Genomic DNA, 19,088 nt, shown 5'->3' on the forward strand with positions numbered 1-19,088 from the left:
AGTAAAGTGAGCATCTGTCCTCCTCAGCCAAGTTCCTCAAGTATCTGATCTCTGGTCACTTCCTATCCCTCATCACTGAGTGAAATGTGTCTTGACAGTCTGATAGGCATTTTCTACCTCTGATGCTGCCACTTTCTCTTTTCTGTCTTCTAGAAACTTCAACATCAGGGGAGAGGTCTGAATAATTACTATTAATCTCTCCTCTGGAAAAAAAGTAGGGGAAAAAACTCACCATTAATTGTTTCTGACAAGTATTGAAGGATGTAATATCCCAGAGAGCAGGAGAAAGCAGGATTTGATTACTTTGAAACAAGACAGGGAAATGAGGGTTGGGGAGTAGGGAAGTTGATTCTGCTCTTGCACAAGAATTCAAACATGGGGCTGTGTCTCCGTCTCAGGGGCATCAGCATCCCTTCTCTGTTTGTGGGTGAAGATCTGTCTGAAGGAATCAGGCTGCACATCAGAGATGCTGCCAGCACCCCTCCCAGGTGTCAGATGATTCATGAGTAACAGACTCTGGAATAACAGGCACTGGGATAAACTGCTGCTGCAGACCACAAAAACAGAAGGGGGAGAATGTGCCGGAAGCAATCAGGGCTTTTGAGAAGCAATGAGACTTGGTGGCACATCTCTCAGCCAATCGGCTCACAAGGCTTTGCAGGCATCAGATAATTAGTCCTGACAAGTTCACTGTGAATAAAGTATTAATAGACCTCCATTTACAAAATGGGTAGGGAGTGGAGCAACATGAGGCAACCTGGCCAAAGATCAAAATAGCAATTTGATAGCAGCACTGGAAGAAAAAGCCAAGAAGGTAGACATCAAATCCCAAATTGAAGTAACCAATCCAAAGCATCTCAAAACAAACCAACCAAACAAACATGCAAACAGATATATGAATCTTTTATGCAAGCCCCACAGGACTTGAGGAGGGTAGCAGTGGGCTTCCAGTGTTCCCCTGCCTCTAGCCCTCCCTGAACACATGCACCTAAACTGACCTTTCAACTATTTGAATACCCCATTCTCTTGCTCATTGCACTCCTTCAAACAGACTGTTCCTTCCACTATGAGCCCTCACCAGCCTCCATGACCCTAAATTTTCATGACTGATTTTGCTTATCCTTTTGGGCTTCTCTTAGATGTTCCCTCAAGAATCTTCCTCTGGCCTCTAAATCTGGGTTATATGTGCTCCTACAATATACGACTCTTTCTCATCACACTCTGTCACAAGATGTTGCTCTCATTGTCTGTTGTTATCTCCTCCTAAAATGTGCAAGCAGGAACCCATGTCTGTCCAGCTTAACAGTTTATCTTCAGGATTTAGAACAATGCCTGGCACATATCAGGATCTCAATAAATATATATTGCATGACTAACTGGAGACATACTCCTTGCCTTGAGGAAGCTTTCAATTTAGTGGGTAACACAGACATGTGGTCCAAGGGAATGAGTAATTGTTGAGCATAAAGTAAGAATAGAACTAGCAAGCTTTAACATTCCAAACCAGAACATTATGGTTCGTGCCAAGGTATATGCTATTGCTTTAGATTAGAATCCCAGCCTAATAGATTATTTTATGCTGGAGAGTTTCCCCAGGTTTCAGGGTGGGTGAGATGTCTAAAGGGGAAGCCCCTTTTAAATGTGATCTCAGAAACTTCCTTGTCCAACTTTGGACAGATAAAGACCTGCAGGATATATCTACTGTGTTGTCTATCTTAAAGGCAGAACTATGAATCTGTACCTTGGGAAGATAAAGAATTGTTTGTTTCCCTAGAGAGACTGTTTAGTATAACAGAGAGGACTTTTGTAGACGGTAGAAGGCAGTATGCTGGAAAGAGCATAACTTTTGGAATTAAAATGACCTTGGCTCCTATCCCAGCTCTGCAATTTACTAGCAGTGTGATTTGGACCAAGTTACAGTCTCTCTCAGCCCGACTCTTAGCACTGCTATATAGTTATACAAATTAATATTATATTACAGACTTGAGTTTCAATAATTATTATCAATGGCAGATAAAAAAAAAAAAGGATTCCATATCCTGTCTCTACCCCTTTCTAGCAGTGTGCTACTAAGAAAGTTTTCTGATCACTCTGAGCTTCAGTTTTGTCATCTGTAAAATGGAACAATCAAATCTCCTTACATACACAATGTAAGGATTAAAGGAGATACATACTAAAGTTCTTAATTGAGTGTCTGAATCAAAACAGAGGACAAACAGAATTTTTTACCATTCATTTATTATATTGATAATAACTTTTTTCAAATATTTTTGGTCCCGATCCATGATAAAATGTAACTGTTTGTGCCTTTTATTTCCCTCTCTAGTCCATCCAATAGATATATTTCTTTTTGTATGATCTGCAGGTTCTATATTCATGGATTCGATAATGAGTATCACTGGTGTTTCCCTTGATTATGTTCCTTCCTGTGTCTCTTTCCTAGCCCAGCGAAGAATTTCCAGCAAACTCTCCAGGCCCAAGTAGAGAGGTCTGGATATTCAGACCATATTTAGGGGAACCTTTTTATTATTATTTAAATCCAGGTTAACACATAGTGTAATAATAATTTCAGTAATAGAATTCAGTGATTCATCACTTATATATGACACCCAGTGCTCATCCTACCAAGTGCCCTCCTTAATGCCCATCACCCATTTATCCCATCCCCCCACCCAACACCCCTCCAACAGCCCTCAATTTGTTCTCTGTATTTAAGAGTCCCTTATAGTTTGTCTCCCTCTCTGTTTTTATCTTATTTTTGTTTCCTTTCCCCTATATTCATCTGTTTTGTTTCTTAAATTCCACATAGGACTGAAGTCGTATGATATTTGTGTTTTTCTGACTGACTTATTTCACTTAGCATAATACACTCTAGTTCCATCCATGTTATTGCAAATGGTAAGATTCCATTCTTTTTGATCACCAATAATATTCCTTTTATATATACACCACTTTTTCTTTATCCATTCATCAGTTGATAAACATTTGAGTTCTATCCATACTTTGGCTATTGCTGACAGTGCTGCTATACACATTGGGGTGCGTGTGCACTTAAGGGACCTTCTTAAATGGATTTTGCTGTCTTGAAATTGATTTAGAAATACACTCACCAAACAGTTCAATAAAACTGATATCCAATAAACTGATAGAATAGTGTCACAATTTAGAACCTTCTATAAAGTGGGCATTTCCCCAAACATTTAGATTTTGTTGCTAACCACAAGAGGGTATTAGGTTGTTAACATAAAATTGGTCTATTCAGCTTTTGAGACTTCTTTACAGAGGAGACAGCTGATTTCCTTTTTAGATCCAAGTATATTAAAGTTCACAATTAATTTAGATAACACCGTGTGAGCTGATAGTAAAATGTCTAGCAATTAAATAATGAATGTGAGGGAGCCACAGTCATCAGAGATATCAGAATACACCTTTATTATAATGATGTAAAATCAGTGTGTTTTCAGATCATTTAATTATAGATCGACAGGAAAAAGTGCAAGACTGTAGATTAACAAATTTTAGGTACCACACATATTAAAAAATGTTTCCAAAATTATGATTAGTGTTGAGCAGGTTAAATTCACCACCTCTATAAAAGAGACTTTATAGGTTCCAAATATAATAACTTAGCATGAATAGAGACAGAAGAGCTTTGAGTATGATATGGGTAGATAATCTCTCCTTTAACATGAAATGAAATGAAAATGGCTAAAGTGCATGCATTTCTCTAAAGGTAGATTTTGCCACCATGATGTTGGTCCCAAGGATTTGCATTGAATGCAAAGTGCACAGTCAATTGGTATTGTGTTTTTGCAATATAGAGGGCACCATTTATTTACACTGTAGTATATGTAAATGACATATACTTGACAAGAGTGCTCTGTGGCAGCTGGTGGCTCCAGAACCTTCCTTTTCCCAGAGACAGTGAGATCCACAGGCTCAGACACAAGTGTGAGATCACCAAAGACCTATGAGTTCTTTAGTTTGGAGACTTCACTTTATGTCTAGGAGTGATGGTTCACTTATTTGGGAAGACATCTCTGAACAATAACACTCTATGTTCATGGCTTTTTCAGTGATAGCGTCAAACATTAGAATTGATCCAATTCCAAACTGCAATTCCCTTGGTGGAGGGGATATTGGGGAAGTGGAAAATAAACTTGGACACATACATTTTGCAGAGAGTAGTTGTATGTGACTCTCAACAGGGAGGAAAGATGCTTTTCAAAAGACCTCAGAGCAATCGGTGTTTTCCCCCAGAGGAAGATAGCATAGTTGGTTTGGGAACTCCATGGCCTTCTTGCTCACTGATGTGCTAACATTCTATTTCCCAAAAGCCAATCTAGTTTATCACATTGCTATGGACTGGATTCTCTCTACTACTTTTTTTTTTTTTTAATAATAGTTTGAAAAAAAAAAGAATGAAGAACACTGAATTTCATTTAAGCCCACGTACTATCCATTTTAGGCAGTGGCAAAAACTCACATTAACATGCTAAACATGGGAGCACGTGGGGGCTGAACTCCATATCAGAAGTAGACAATATCATCCATATGCAGCAAACCATCTCTCTAACTAGGGAAGCATTGTTGATAAGATTACTTTTTTGTAAGAGGAAGAAGAATACCCTATCATTTACCAAGGAAGAGAGCAGTATACAAGAGTTCTGGCAAACCTCAGCATCCCTGCAGGAAAGTTCTTCATGATAATGAAAGGAATGAACAAAAGGAAAATACCTCCAAGAGGTGTGACTTTATATATTTTATTTTTGTAGCTGGATAACTCCAAGGTATAACTTAAAAATACAGGAAATCTTAAGTAAAAAATGATACTTGGGAGCTCTGGAATGCAGACATTTGAATCTAATTCTCACATCATAGTTCATGGCTCTTTCAATGTAGAGGTGCTAACAATTACAGAAAAGATAGCAAGAACAGACTTCTTGTTACTTTGTAATTTTTGTGTTTAATTTCAGGTTTTATATTGATGAGATCTTTTGGTTGGCTTGACTGATTGATTGACAGAAAATACAGAACAATGACCCATTTGGCATTTTGTGGAATGTATGACTTTCTCAATACTTTCTCCATGTGGCCTCACACCAGTGAACACTAGCAAGATGGGGAATTAGGCCACTGGAGAACTTAAAAATATTATACAGTTGGGAAAAGAACATCTTTCTTTATCTGGAAAATGAGAAGCCTAGACAAATCTTATCTCAGGTCCCTCCAGGGTCAGAAATTCTGCTTCTCTGGTTCCTGGAGACCTATTTTAGGAGCATTTAAGTAGAGAAATACGAAATACCAATGACATATTTTTGGCTTCCATTTAACATAGATATCTGGTATTTGTTTATTCTTTCAGATGTGTGCATTTCCATAACAATTTTTTTGTGTAATTCAAAATGGAATTTTACTGGTTGAGAGGTTGAGAACACTATAAGCAGCTAGTTTTAGCAACTTACACTTAAAGAATGCAGGGGTTCACAGAATTTCAGACAAGCCAAGACAAGGAAAGAGAAAATTCCACTCCAATTAAATGATTCACATTTATCCTAATCTTGTTGCAAGGTTGACGCATTCCAAGTCTGAAGTCATAGGTATGAGGTTGTGTAAAGGACATCCTGAGTTTACTTGCCATGGTCCCCATTGTGCTACCATCTTTGCCTAGGAGGCTCAGAGAGATCGCCAGAAGCTTCAGCTTGAGGAAGTGGTTGACTAAGTATCAGGTCTGCTGTATCCTGGTTAAGATCTGTATATTTGATTCTGAGCTACTTCTTGAAATAGGCTCACCAATTTGGCATTCACTCTGAGTCTGAAAGGAAGGGCACGCTGATCTAACATGGCAGAAAGAAAATGGCTATTGTAGCTGAGAAAGCCCAAACCTGCCATTTTCTTAACATAAGAATTTGAGTGAGTTGTATATTGCTTTCTGTGCTGAAATTCCCTAATTTGTAAAAAAAAAAAATTATAGAGATTAAAGAGGATAGCATTTATAAAGTATCTTGCTGTTCCAGAGCCTCGCACAGAGTCTCAACACCCAGTAAATAGTAGTCCTCTTGAGCCATTGGTAAGGTTTTGAAGACTAACACACACACACATGCACATACACAGAGAGCAGACTCTTCAGTTCTTAACATCTGGATCTTTGATGTTGATGGACGTAGCCTGAATGTAAATTGAAAACATGAAGGCACGTGGGTCTTAAATATATTGGAGATAAAAAAAAAAATTTAGTCAGATTAAATGGTAGGAAGAGGGGAGGATATGATCATAGTCTCAATAATAATCATGATACCACTTTAGCCACCACTGGAGCAGCCTTTACTGTCTGTGAGGTGCCATGCTAAATATATGCATTACTTCACTGACCATATACACATACAACACTATGAAGGAGCTAGCATTGTGGCTCCCATTTTACAGAAGAAGAAACTGAACCTTAGAAGCTGTAATTGCTCCAACTAACATTCTTAACCTTGTGCAGTGTTACTACACAATGGCAATACTCCAGAAACTAGTACAAATATAAAATTGCCACCAGAATCATGCCTTATACCTGAGTCAGTTACACACTGATATACTGTACAGAATCCAGAATGACTTCCTCATTCATTTGTGTACTGATTCATTCTATAAAATTAGGTGAGCACTCACTATGTGCCAGGCAGTATGCTAAAGGCAAGGGTTATAAAGATGAAAACATACAGTCCCTGAACCTAAATTGTTCAAACAAACCTAGTAAAACAAGGTGACATGTTTGGGTTAGACCCCCACTCACATCCCCATCTGTGTGTCTCACTGTGATGTTCATCGGAGATTGGAGACCATTCCCAAGGGGAGACGACTGCTTACTATCTAGTCATTATCTGTATTAACAGTCCCCAAACTATTGCTTCACCTCTTATTAGAGACAGTTTTCTCTTAGCCCTTATACTGCTTTCTGGCATATTTCAAATTAGTGATAAATGGCAAGTTGAAGTGCTCTATAAAGCAGTTGCAGGACATTTGAACTGAAAACAAAATGAAAGATAAGTGCATTTTGCTAGTGGAGTAACAAGAAAAGATATAACAGCCCAGAACATCATGCAAATTACAGTTACTTCTTATCAGACAATATTGTATAGGATTATTGACTAACTAAAATTTGTTGCAACTAGACCCACAAGGCAGTCTATTTATGGGGCATATATCAGGATGTAGATTTTCCATGTACACAACACTACTTTTAAACAGTATTCCTTGTCATGGGATCATATTTGTGTTTCTGACTCAGCCCCTGTGGTCATATAAAAGGCATGGCCATTCCCTTTCAGCCAAGGAGGGTGATGCCATGGTACAGAGTGTGAGTCAAGAGAAAGGGAGTCAGGAGGTGGGGGTAGCTTGGAGGAGTTACAGGTGAGCTAGGTCTGAACATGTAGGATCACATGCTGAGAACACATCTTTCTTTCTTTTTTTTTTTTTTTCAATATATGAAGTTTATTGTCAAATTGGTGCTCATCCAATGGGTGCTCAACACTCAGTGCTCATCCCAAAAGGTGCCCTCCTCAATACCCATTACCCACCCTCCCCTCCCTCCCACCACCCATCAACACTCAGTTTGTTCTCAGTTTTTAAGAGTCTCTTATGCTTTGGCTCTCTTCCACTCTAACCTCTTTTTTTTTTTCCTTCCCCTCCCCCATGGGTTGCTGTTAAGTTTCTCAGGATCCACATACGAGTGAAACCATATGGTATCTGCCTTTCTCTGTATGGCTTATTTCACTTAGCATAACACTCTCCAGTTCCATCCATGTTGCTACAAAGGGTCATATTTCATTCTTTCTCATTGCCACGTAGTACTCCATTGTGTATATAAACCACAATTTCTTTATCCATTCATCAGTTGATGGACATTTAGGCTCTTTCCATAATTTGGCTATTGTTGAGAGTGCTGCTATAAACATTGGGGTACAAGTGGCCCTATGCATCAGTACTCCTGTATCCCTTGGGTAAATTCCTAGCAGTGCTATTGCTGGGTCATAGGGTAGGTCTATTTTTAATTTTTTGAGGAACCTCCACACTGTTTTCCAGAGTGGCTGCACAAATTTGCATTCCCACCAACAGTGCAAGAGGGTTCCCATTTCTCCACATCCTCTCCAGCATCTATAGTCTCCTGATAAACTCATCTTTTTTTATTTTGCCAAACTCACAAATATACATCAATTTGTTCCCTTCCACAGGTTCAATGCATTTCTTGTTAAAGAACATCTCTTTGTGAAAGCCTTTGACAAAATATCCAAGCACAATAGAATGAATGGGACATGGAGAAGCCAAGTTTCTATAAAGTGGTAAGTTGGCAGGGGGTGGAAGAAATGTTATCACTTCCACTCCTTGTTGGAAAATTAAGGACCTTCCTCTAAGTCAAAAATTTCCCTTTTGCTCTTACTATGATGACAGTCTAGAACACTCAGCCTGCTGCTGAGATAGTGGCTTCTTGCTGGGTTTGGATTATTCAAGAGCTCTGCATTTAATCTCAGATGGCTGCCAGGAGTCTTGAGTACAGATGGACAGAGCAAGAGGCAGCAGTGGACCAATGGAAGTGGGTGTCACCATGCAAGGAAATTAAAAGCTTCTTGACTTGTGAAACCATTCCTTTTATTTTATTCTAGCTAGCATCACAGAGCAGACACAAATCAGCACATTCTCTCAAGCAAGGAAGTGAACAGGAAAAATGGGGAGGTGTGAAAAGGGAAGAAAATGCCCTAAGAACAAGCTAGAAACACTAGCAGGCCTCTGAGCTTTGGAGGAACATGGATGTTGATATAAATGATACACGTGAGCAAGTGGAAAACCCAAGAGCAAGTGCAAGAGGCTGGAGACCTGAGGATCAGCTCTTCCTGCCACACACCAAACCCTACTTTCAAGTCCTTCAGAGGCCTGAGGAGCTGAGAACTGGTCCTCACACACACCTCTCAAACTGTTTCCTCTGTCTCATTATGCCTCTCCATGAAAGGTCATTTTTGTGATAATGTGAGGACCTTGTGTTCTTTCTCTTACAGAACTGGAGTTCAAGACACAGAAGTGTTTTTTTTTTTCCAGAAACCTAAAAAAAATTAATTAGTAAAAATTATTCTTGGGCTTTAAATAGTTCCTCATGGGAACTGTTAAGCCAGAAGCCAAAGAGAGATGGTCTTCTCCCTTCTAGAGGAAGAATGAGTCCTGTTTTCTTAAAAAACAGGTAAGAACCATTTACCTTTTCTGGAGGCCCTCTCAACCTCAGGAATACTTAATTGTTCTCAGAGAAAATGGTCAGTCCCATTGCAAGCTGATTTCCCTCAGTACAAATGGAGTCTTTCAATAAGGTAAAACCTCATGAGTGTGAAATTGTAAGGCCATGGGCAAGATTGACAATATGTGCAAGTTCAATTATTACTACTTCGAAATCCATGTATTAGATCTTTCAAAAACACAAACTCAAATTTTTAATATAATCTTAAATGCTACATAGGTAATATCCAAATACAACAAAATATTTTTACCCACATGCAAACACATGCTCATAGCTACATTCAGATCTAGAGAAAGTATACACTTCTCTGTTCACTATCTGTCATGCTCACAAAGTCCTAACTGGTAGGAGTTCCAAGAATTGTTTATTCATACTCCATTACTGAGTACTTTTTATGGGTTGAATTGTGTCTTCCAAAAAGATACATTAAAGGCTTAGCCCCCAGTATCTATGAATATTACCTTATTTTGCTAAATGGTCAAGGCAGATATAATTAGTTAAGATGAGGTCACATTGGAGTAGGGTGGGCCCATACTACAACATGCCTGGCTCCCTTATAAGAAGAGACACAGAGGCAGAGTCACAGAGATTGAAGGGAGCCAAGGGACACCAAGAATCTTTGATAAAATAAATACCAGAAGCTAGGAAAAGACAAGGAAAGAGTCCTCCCTATAGGTTTCAGAGGCACCATGGTCCTGCCAATACCATGATTTTGAACTTCTAGCCTCCAAAACTGTGAGGCAATAAAAATCTGTGGTTTTTAAGACACCCAGCTATTGGCACTTTGTTATAATAGCCCTAGGAAACTGACCCAACACTGAAATGCTAGGTTTAACATGATTGGCTCCCAGTTTCCCGAAGCTTAGAGTCCACCCAACAGTAGCCCCCCACACTGCTACTGAGTCACAGAGGTTTTGAAAAGAATTAATCAAGTTGAATCCCAACTTTAAAGTTTCTCTCAGAATCCCCACCTTAAATCCTACAAAGGGCAGTCAGATAAAAAGGAAAACTCAATTCAGCTGGAAAGCTTAACACCTTCTCTTTGTCAGAAACTCTGGGTGGGTATCATTTGTTTTAATTTGCCTTGGGACACTTGACTTAGATTTTGTCTTTGAAACTTATGTCTCCTGTCCTTATGGTCAGAGAGGCAGCTATGATTTTAGTTGTCCCAAGAACATTTCTGGGTCGGGCCCCCATTAACAATTAAGTTGATTTACTGACAAACTACCCCTCCGCTTCATAGTGGGTTTCCTTGGCAGAATATGCACTCTATCCAGGCAAAGAGAAACAGGGAAATTGGACCAACTCTCAACTCAGCCTGGATTTTCCCAACTGAGGAGTTTTTCTTTCCTCAAAAAAGATGTATTGCTTGCATAACAGGGATCATTTTGAGCAGACACTCTTAGAATTCAGAGTTGTAGAGACCAATAAAATTTAAAAGGTAAAAAAAAAGACAGAATTATGTGGCAAATATTTTATTTTGCCAAGTAAATATCTACTCTCTCTCACCACTAATTCTTAAAAACAAAGCGAGCATTTTTACATCACACAAATGGGGGGGGGGGATAAAATCTCAGTGTAAAGGACAGTTGTTCACACTGACATTGATCTCCTTATTTTTTCTTATTCCTCCACAGATTGGGGTTCCATTATGGATGAGCATCAGTCCCTGGATTGGCATTTAGAAACCACTGACCTCAAGAATGTTACCACTATCCATCTTGCTTTGGCTCCACAAACACTGATATGAGCTCCAGCCCCACCAGGAGAATGACAATTTGAGATTAATATACCACAGTTGAAAACATTCCCTCTCTCTGCTGGACACTAAGCATGTTGGAAGCTGAAGATCTGCTCATCCACCAAGAATTACTTGCATCAAACAAAGTGCCCAGTACGTGGGTGTTAAATATGTATCTGTTGATAAACAGAAGAAAGGAATTGTAGGAATAATTGTTGATGCTGTTCTCATCTCCTCTCTTGGCATCAATGTCACTAAACTACCCAAACTATTACCTTTTTGTAACCCTTTGGTCATTTTGGCCATTCTTGGATGTTTAGGATGTCCACATCCCCACTAAAGTATGACCAAACAAAGCAAAACCAAAGAGAGATGGTTAGAGGGTGAATAGTGGCCAAAGTCTCAAAGTTAAGATTAATCTCAAGATTCAGAATAAAGAATGAGTACTAATAATGGGAAACCATCTTTGGGAAAATATACAACTTGGAATCAAGTATCTATCTGTTACAGCCAATGTTTTATAAACGACAATTATATTAGAAAACTCACCCAGAAATGTCAACATGATTAGGAGGGTACTTATTAAAAAAATATAGGTGGCTCCTTATGCATCCCAAAGTGAAGCACTGAAAAATAAATTCTGACCTTGGCAAATCTAACATGTTATACAAATAAAATGAAGTGATGAGCAAAATAAGAACTTGATTGTGATGTTCACTGTGTTTCCAGCATCAGCTGAGTGCTCACTGTTGGAGTTCCCTTCATGATTTTCAAGAAATTCCTACCTCATTCCCCTGATGGCTGTTGCAAGCCTCATCCTTATCTATCCTGCCATCTCAGAGAGTATCCCACTTCTTATAACTAAGAGTAAATTCATTTGAGGTGAGCTTATTTCATGTCTGTCCCCCTTAGCCCCTCCTCCACTTCTCCCTTGCTCTTGGCCCATCCTTCCAGATCCTATAGGATCTTGGTCCTTTCCCTCTTGTAGACCTTCAGTCTCTTCCACTCATCTTTATTTCTACCTATAAACATGCTCATGTCCAATTTCTTCTTTACAAAGAAAGGAGAAACAAACAAAAAACTCAGGAAACTGATTCTTTCCTTCATTTGTTACCCTAGTCTTCTTAAAAGAATATTAATGCCTTTACCCCTACGTTTATCCACTCCTTAATCCCTAGCACCCTGGCATGTGGAAATATTCTAAATCCATGGCAACTTCCAAATACCAAATTGAGAGACCTTTTTCTTATATTCTATTTCTCTTAATCTCTATAGGGCCTGACCCTGATCATTACTTTCTTAAAATGCTCTTCTCCCATGACACTGAGGCCATTGGACCACCCAGATTATTTATTTTTCCATCTTTTTTTTTTAAACAAATCTCTCCATCCACTTCTCACCCCTGTCAGTAATTTTAGCCATTACTCCAGATTTTTGAATGACCCCATCCATTTCAATGGCTTCACTTACTTCCTTAGTATTTGCAAATCTCAAATTTCAGACATATTTCAAACTCTATCATCTATCATCTATTTATTTATCATCTATTATCTCCTACAGGTATCTTAAATTCATCCACTCCTTTACTTTAGTCAGAAACAAATTCTATTTCCTGGCATCCTTAATTTCTTCATTGCAACACTCTCCAGAACCCTTTTCTCACTCCCTAGGGCAAGTTACACAGACTAAAAACTTACTAGTCATCTTCAACTCCTCTCTATGCTTGGCTGACTTCTCATCTTCAAATTCTTGTCAATCTCAGCCATCAGCTTTAACTCACTACCAATTCCCTAACCAGGCCTGCACAGTTGCAATCAATTTGCTCCCCTGTCCAAAAGTCCTGTTTTCATACTTATCTTAAATTAAATAAAATGTGCAGATAGATCAACATGAGGAGTTGACTGTCATACGTTTTTTATGGCCAAAGGAATGTTATTTTTTCTGATACAAAAAGACAAACATTTTTATATGTTCATTAATTTTTGTATTCATTTAGGCATTTGGGTCACTTCTAGATAACATTATACCATCATGCAGAAATGGAAATGAAAAACAAATGTTGCTGACTGGCCATATGAGCTTGCAAAATAACTGTTTTATATTGCCCTCAAATCCCTCCCCTTCAAGTCATGTGGGGTTTTGGGGGTGGGGGTGAGGGGAGTAAACTGGGTGATTCCTTTCTATATGTATTCCTTCCAGATCTGACATATATGCATATGAAACTGACTGTTAACAAGGATTACTTTATTTGATCCTGTCAAGAACCCTGTGATATGGGTATTATTGTCCATATTTTTTAAAGACTTTTTATTTTTTAAGTAATCTCCATACCCAACATAGTACTCAAACTCACAAGATCTTGATTTCAAACCCCAAGATCAAGAGTTGCAGACTCCACTGCCTGAGCCATCCAGGAAACCCTATTGTCTGTATTTTATAGGTAGGGAGAATGAAGTAAAGAGAGAGGAAGATAAGAAATGTCTAAGTTCACTTAGTACATGGCGGAGGTAGGATTCAAGCATGTATCTCAACTCCAGCTTTATAGTTCTCTCTGGAATGCCAGAGAAGCCATGTTTAAATGTTGTAGTTCTTTCTAGAAGTGTGATTCAATGGGCCATGGAAATCTGAGAGTAAATCTGGAATATATTGGCTGTAATATCCATTGTCCCATGGTAGTGTATACCCATCCCACACCACGACTAGCTTTTCAAAGCCTGTTTGGATGTCAGGCTTGGAACTCTTGCATAGAAATCACCCACGTGCCATGACTGAGGAGAATGAAACCATGAATATCAGTATCTGCCTTCAGGTCCCTATGAGAACCAACACAAAGACAGCAGGAAATGAAGAAAAGATACATATATGTGGTTTTCTGTTGTGTTACTGTTTTGGTTTTTTTTAAAATGTTTCATGAACCTGTTTATTTAGAGATGAGTGAGAAGCTATATCAATAAAATAATAATAGGGTGCTAGTAATTATTTGACTCACCTTTCTCACTGTCAGCTTGGACTCATAGTCCCCTGTCTTTATGTTCCCATGGGGAATTTCTGCTTCCTGAAAGAAATCCCCACCCCGTGTGTGTGTGTGTGTGTGTGTGTGCATGTGCACACAAAAGAGAGGATAGAGATAGAAGTCTGCCTTTCCGGACATGTGAGTTTCCTTCTGAGAATATTAAAAAGCCCAAATTTTATCTGTGGATTCAAGCTTGTTCTCTAATATAACACTAGTAGTAATAAACCTAATCTTTTTGTTTGTTTCTTAACAACAACAGCAACAAATCTGTCTATCATCTGCTTGATTGATTCCAAATTCAGCAGTGAAGAATAAAGGAGTATGTTAACTCTAAGGTCCCAAACTCAACACTCATAGAAATTCCCTGAGGTCTATATTATCTTCATTTCACAGATGAGAAAACTGGGACTTACAGCCTCTAAGTAACTTACTTTCACTCGCCTAGTCAACAGCAGATTGGACATTAAAACCCAAGTCTGTTCAACTGCAACGCCTGTGCATTCACCCACTGAATTATAGTGCTGGCGCTTAACCCTGGGTGATTTCACAGAACCAAGGTCTTATTCTTCTGACTTTGCCACTGGTAGCCCAAGGTTGATAGAAGGAACTGAAGCGAGAGCCTCAGCAATTCCAAACCTGGGCCCCCAGTCATATGGCAATAAATAAATAAACAACAGTCTCCCTCCTTAAATCTGTTCACTTAGAGCATTTTGCATGCCATGAATCTCTCAGTGTCTAAAGTAGGCATCATGTTATGACCCACTCAGAACAGCTCACTTCTTTTTCAGGTCTAAATTCTTGCTATGAAATGCCTGGTGCTGCTCTCTGCAGGCACAGAGGTGTGGCCAGGGCTCAGTGCCTATGAGCTCTCCTAAGCAACCATGGGCAGTTTAGCACAAATGACCCTACAATCCAGCATTAATTTCCTGTCTTCCAGTCTGAGGGCTCCTGATAAGCAGTTGTCTGGCTAAGGAGGGGAAGGAAAAGCAGGTTCCCATCCTAGCAAGCCTGCTACTTTGTTCCTCCCTGCCAGAGTTCCTCTCTCCAACTGCTGCTGCCCAGGTCTTAGGATGATGGCTGGAGTCATTTTCAAACAAGCCCCCCCTTCCTCCCCTTCACCCCCAGTCCAGGCCCCAGCTTCCACTGCTTTCTGCTGGTGTCTCTGCCAGCCTGGCCATACACCACTTCAGAGAACCTCAACCATGATTGAAAAATGTCTTTCCACAGCAGGCAGGGGAATGAAATGTTCCCCTATTTCAATTATTTCCCCTTCCCAAGCAAAGAAGTAAAAAACAACTTGGCTCATAAAGAATAAAAAAAGAAATTCAAGTTTTTTTGAATTAAATTTCCTCTCGAAACTTAGAGAAGCTGAAGATATTTGTGTGAATACCGGTGCACAATTAGTTAATTTCTTTTTTTGGAGGAAATAGCCAGGCAGGTGTTATCTGTGGCCTCTCCTCCAGACACTGTCACCATCCCTCTACCCAGATAACAATAAAAAAGCAGGACTAAAAGGGAGACGCCAGAACAAGAATTGAGTTGTGATAGGGTAGATGTATTTCTTGAGCCTCAGAAGTTGAATTGGGAATGCATGGCAAAGACAGATATGGCCTCTGTTTTCAATGAATTTATACTTATCAGACAAAATAGCTTCACCCTCCTACATTTGCATATGAAACCATTCTATATGTCTCATTGTAGCTTCCATTTCTTAAGCCTTGCAAATAAATTTCATCTTTTTCCCGTCCCTCGTTTTCTCATGTTCAGAACTTCACATAATCTTAGAAGTGTCCAGGGAAGTGATTTAAGAATACAAATTTCATCTGATGTTGCAGTAAGAAAAAAATTGAGCAGAAACTGGTCTAACATTCTTCACCTGTAGTAAGGGAGAAAGTGGTTTCAATGAACTAACAGATCTTCTGTTGCCTCAGCTAAAATATGAATTACCAGATGGCTTTGGAGGAGCACTTCATTCGGGAAGTCTACTCTGCTCCCTCCTCCCACTACATGCAAGACAAAATTAGATCCCCTAATGTTTATGCATATCTCTAGAATAACACTTAACAGTTGCTCTGTTGACCAACACGTGCTTGAGGATCCATGTTTGAATAATGGCACTCTTTGTCCCTTGCATGTAGTAAGTGACAGATATGTATTTCAGGAAGGAGGAAGGATGCAGTGCACATGGGGGACTGATTTGTTGACATAAATTGTTACCCTAGCTGCATGAAAATAATAAGACCTTTGAGATCTTCTGTGAACCACTTTATCTATGATGATGTGGTGCTGAGAGTGTCAAGTATTTCAAGAGAGTAAGGAATCCCTATGACTTGGGACCCACTGCTAATCAGAATGGCAGTTGGTGAGAAAGCAGGAGTTCTCACCAAGAGCAAGGAGAGAGCAGTGGTCAGGTCCTGCCCCTCGTGAATTTCACTCACTATCCTAAACATCTTGGGAATTGTTCTAATCCATTAGGGAAGATTATTCTAGCCTGGTATCTAAAGAATTTCTACAGAGGCAGTACAGAAATTGTCAGAACAAGAAAATGTCTACTGTGGGCTGATTTATCCTATAGACTGTGTCCCTTACTGGAGCTCACTCCTAGCTCTAGAGACACCTTGCAGAAAAATTGCAATGGGGAAGCCCTCTGTGGAAAAATAAGGTCATCACCCACAGACTGCATCCTAGATCTTTGTGGGACCAGATTATTTTGAATTTAGTATAGATCAAAGAAGAGTGCTGAATCCCAGTCTTCAAGTGGCTCTGCCCAATAAATTCTAAAATGCAAACTGAGAGAATAAACCTTCCATGGCTGTGGTTCATTTTGCTGTGGGCAGAGGTTTGGGATTGTGCTATGAATACTGCCTCCTGACTTACGAATTCCATTTGGATCTGAGCTCAGCTCTAAATACCTGTGTTCCTTGAGAAATCTCACCTCCTTCAAGAGCCACTTATGCTCATCTCTAAAGTGAGGAGTTGGGCCTGACACTCATGCAGACCCCTCCTATCTTCTAATACCCAAACGTCAAACTCAAAAGAAACTTCTCACTCCTTTGCTTCGTGCCATTATTAATCAGCAAAACTCTTTTACCAAAGTGAAGAATCAGTGGAAATATTAACAGGAGAGGTCAATATATTGAGTTGTGTGGCCTTTTCCTGTTCTGAAAATATTTCATGTGTTTATGTTCTTACACTGAGAAAAACCTGGTCTGTGCCAATCCACATCAAGTAGCAAAGAGAGGAAGAGAGGGAGGAGGAACCAAACAAAACCTGGGATTCGGGTCTTTCAAATGGCAAGCTCATTATGCCCCAGCATCCTGACAGGCCTAGAGATGACCTGTCTTGTCAGAGGTCCTTCTGACTGCCTCAAGCTCACACACAAAGCTACTGTCACAGGGATCACAGCAGGTCTTGGCAGCAGACACCGAAAATGTCAGAAAGCAAAGGGAGTGTATGGGAGATGTCATTGAGGGTTGGGGAGCAGTTGTAATGTCTGCAGAACAAACAACAAACAGTCAACTAGAAAATGACCCACATGGTTAGCAAGATGGAGACAGGGTTGGGTGCGGGGGGGGGGGGAGGAGGAGGAGGAAAAGAAGAACAGGAAGAGAAAACTAGAAAAGTTCCAGTGTCACACCTCCCTTCAAGGGCCATGGGCGCTGGAAATCTGGCCTCGTTCACTGAGCTGTCAGTTCATTTGCTACCAACTCTGCATGTTAGGCACAGACAGATAAATTTCAATTAGGAAAGGTAACACACGTTGTCTGGTAAAAGTCATTGGCTTTAGAATAGACACACCTGGATTCAAATCTTGGCTTTACTTATGATTTAGGTAAATGACAAAAAAATCCCAGAGCTTCAGCTTGATCTCAACCAAGGAAAATAACATGACCCAGTAAAACAGTTTAAAGATTTACATGAGATATTACAAGTAAAATGCCTGCCACATGGCAGGCACTCACCAAACAAGAGCTGGTAGACAAGGTTCCTGCTCTGGGAGGTTGGAGTCTCTGGGGAGGCAGGGGAGAACCACAGTTACTTGCAATTTCATATGCTAGAAGATACATAAATGAAAGAGTTAGAATACAAGGAGTGGAGTAACTAATTCTGCATAAAGTAATAATAAATAAGTAATGAGTAATAAGTGAAATAAGAGGGAGTTCCAGATGAGGATCCAGGAAATGGAAGAGTAAGTTTGATGTCAGAAAGACAAGTCAAGCAAGATGTGTTTGTCCAACTGAGATGTTTATGGCCAAGCAGAGGGTGTGTGGGGAGGATAAACAGGCAGCAATACAGACACAGGGTCATGTACGCTGATTTACGTTGTCTGGATGTTCCCTCACACAGACAGGAAATGAGGACCTTTTAAGTCATTCTCAACCTTGGAGTGACTTTAGAAATATCACTCAGCAGGTGGTTTGAAGATCAATCTGAATGAACACTGGCTATGAGGCCTTGGGAGACTTGTAGGCATGAGATCTTTGTCATAGGGTGTGCTTTAGTTGCTGTTACAATGCTATGATTCATTTGGAATAGCTTTGGAATTGAAGGGACAATGACAGTGACAGCGGAGAGGAAGCGTCATATCAACGGAACAATCTTCAGCTGCTAAAGGGAGTCCGCTAGAGGAGAGAGTGCTATTTCTGCTTCAGTCAGATCTATTTATGATACCACTTTACATGAACTGAACTTTGTTTGCCTAATTAATTTTAAGCAATTTATAAACTTTAAGAAACTTCCACGGATTTGGCTAATGATTTGACTCCTTTAAAAATGTATATGAAATTGTACCCCTTCCTAAACCTCTCTTAAGTGTATTACCATGCTACTTTCTCACTCCCCATAGGCCTGCACACTGTGTAAGTCTGTATGCAAGGACGTGGGAAGCATACCATACAGTCCCATCCTGTATGAGTTGACTGCCACACTGGGGAGACACAAACACACACCATGTGTATGGAGCAGTTCAAAAGATCATTGACCACTCAAAATAATAGCATAAATAGCACACAAAATATGTATTTGCAAAATAAATGTATTACAGAACTCTGAGGTAGAGAAAGGAT

General features: G+C 39.7%; 1 protein-coding gene across 2 annotated transcripts in view; it reads right to left on the reverse strand.

Moving 5' to 3' along the window:
- LOC125147204 (opioid-binding protein/cell adhesion molecule-like) overlaps nucleotides 1-19,088 on the reverse strand; it is a 1,066,615-nt gene that overhangs the window by 809,718 nt on the left and 237,809 nt on the right. The window contains exon 3 of one of the 2 annotated variants that reach the window (XM_047824290.1): nucleotides 17,985-18,032. The exons of the other annotated variant lie outside the window; for it this stretch is intronic. Coding sequence (XP_047680246.1) covers nucleotides 17,985-18,032 — 48 coding nt within the window. The remainder of the gene's footprint in view (nucleotides 1-17,984; nucleotides 18,033-19,088) is intronic. 2 annotated transcript variants of the gene reach the window in all.

Source organism: Prionailurus viverrinus, chromosome D1, assembly GCF_022837055.1.
Source record: "Prionailurus viverrinus isolate Anna chromosome D1, UM_Priviv_1.0, whole genome shotgun sequence".
Taxonomy (NCBI): Eukaryota; Metazoa; Chordata; class Mammalia; order Carnivora; family Felidae; genus Prionailurus; species Prionailurus viverrinus.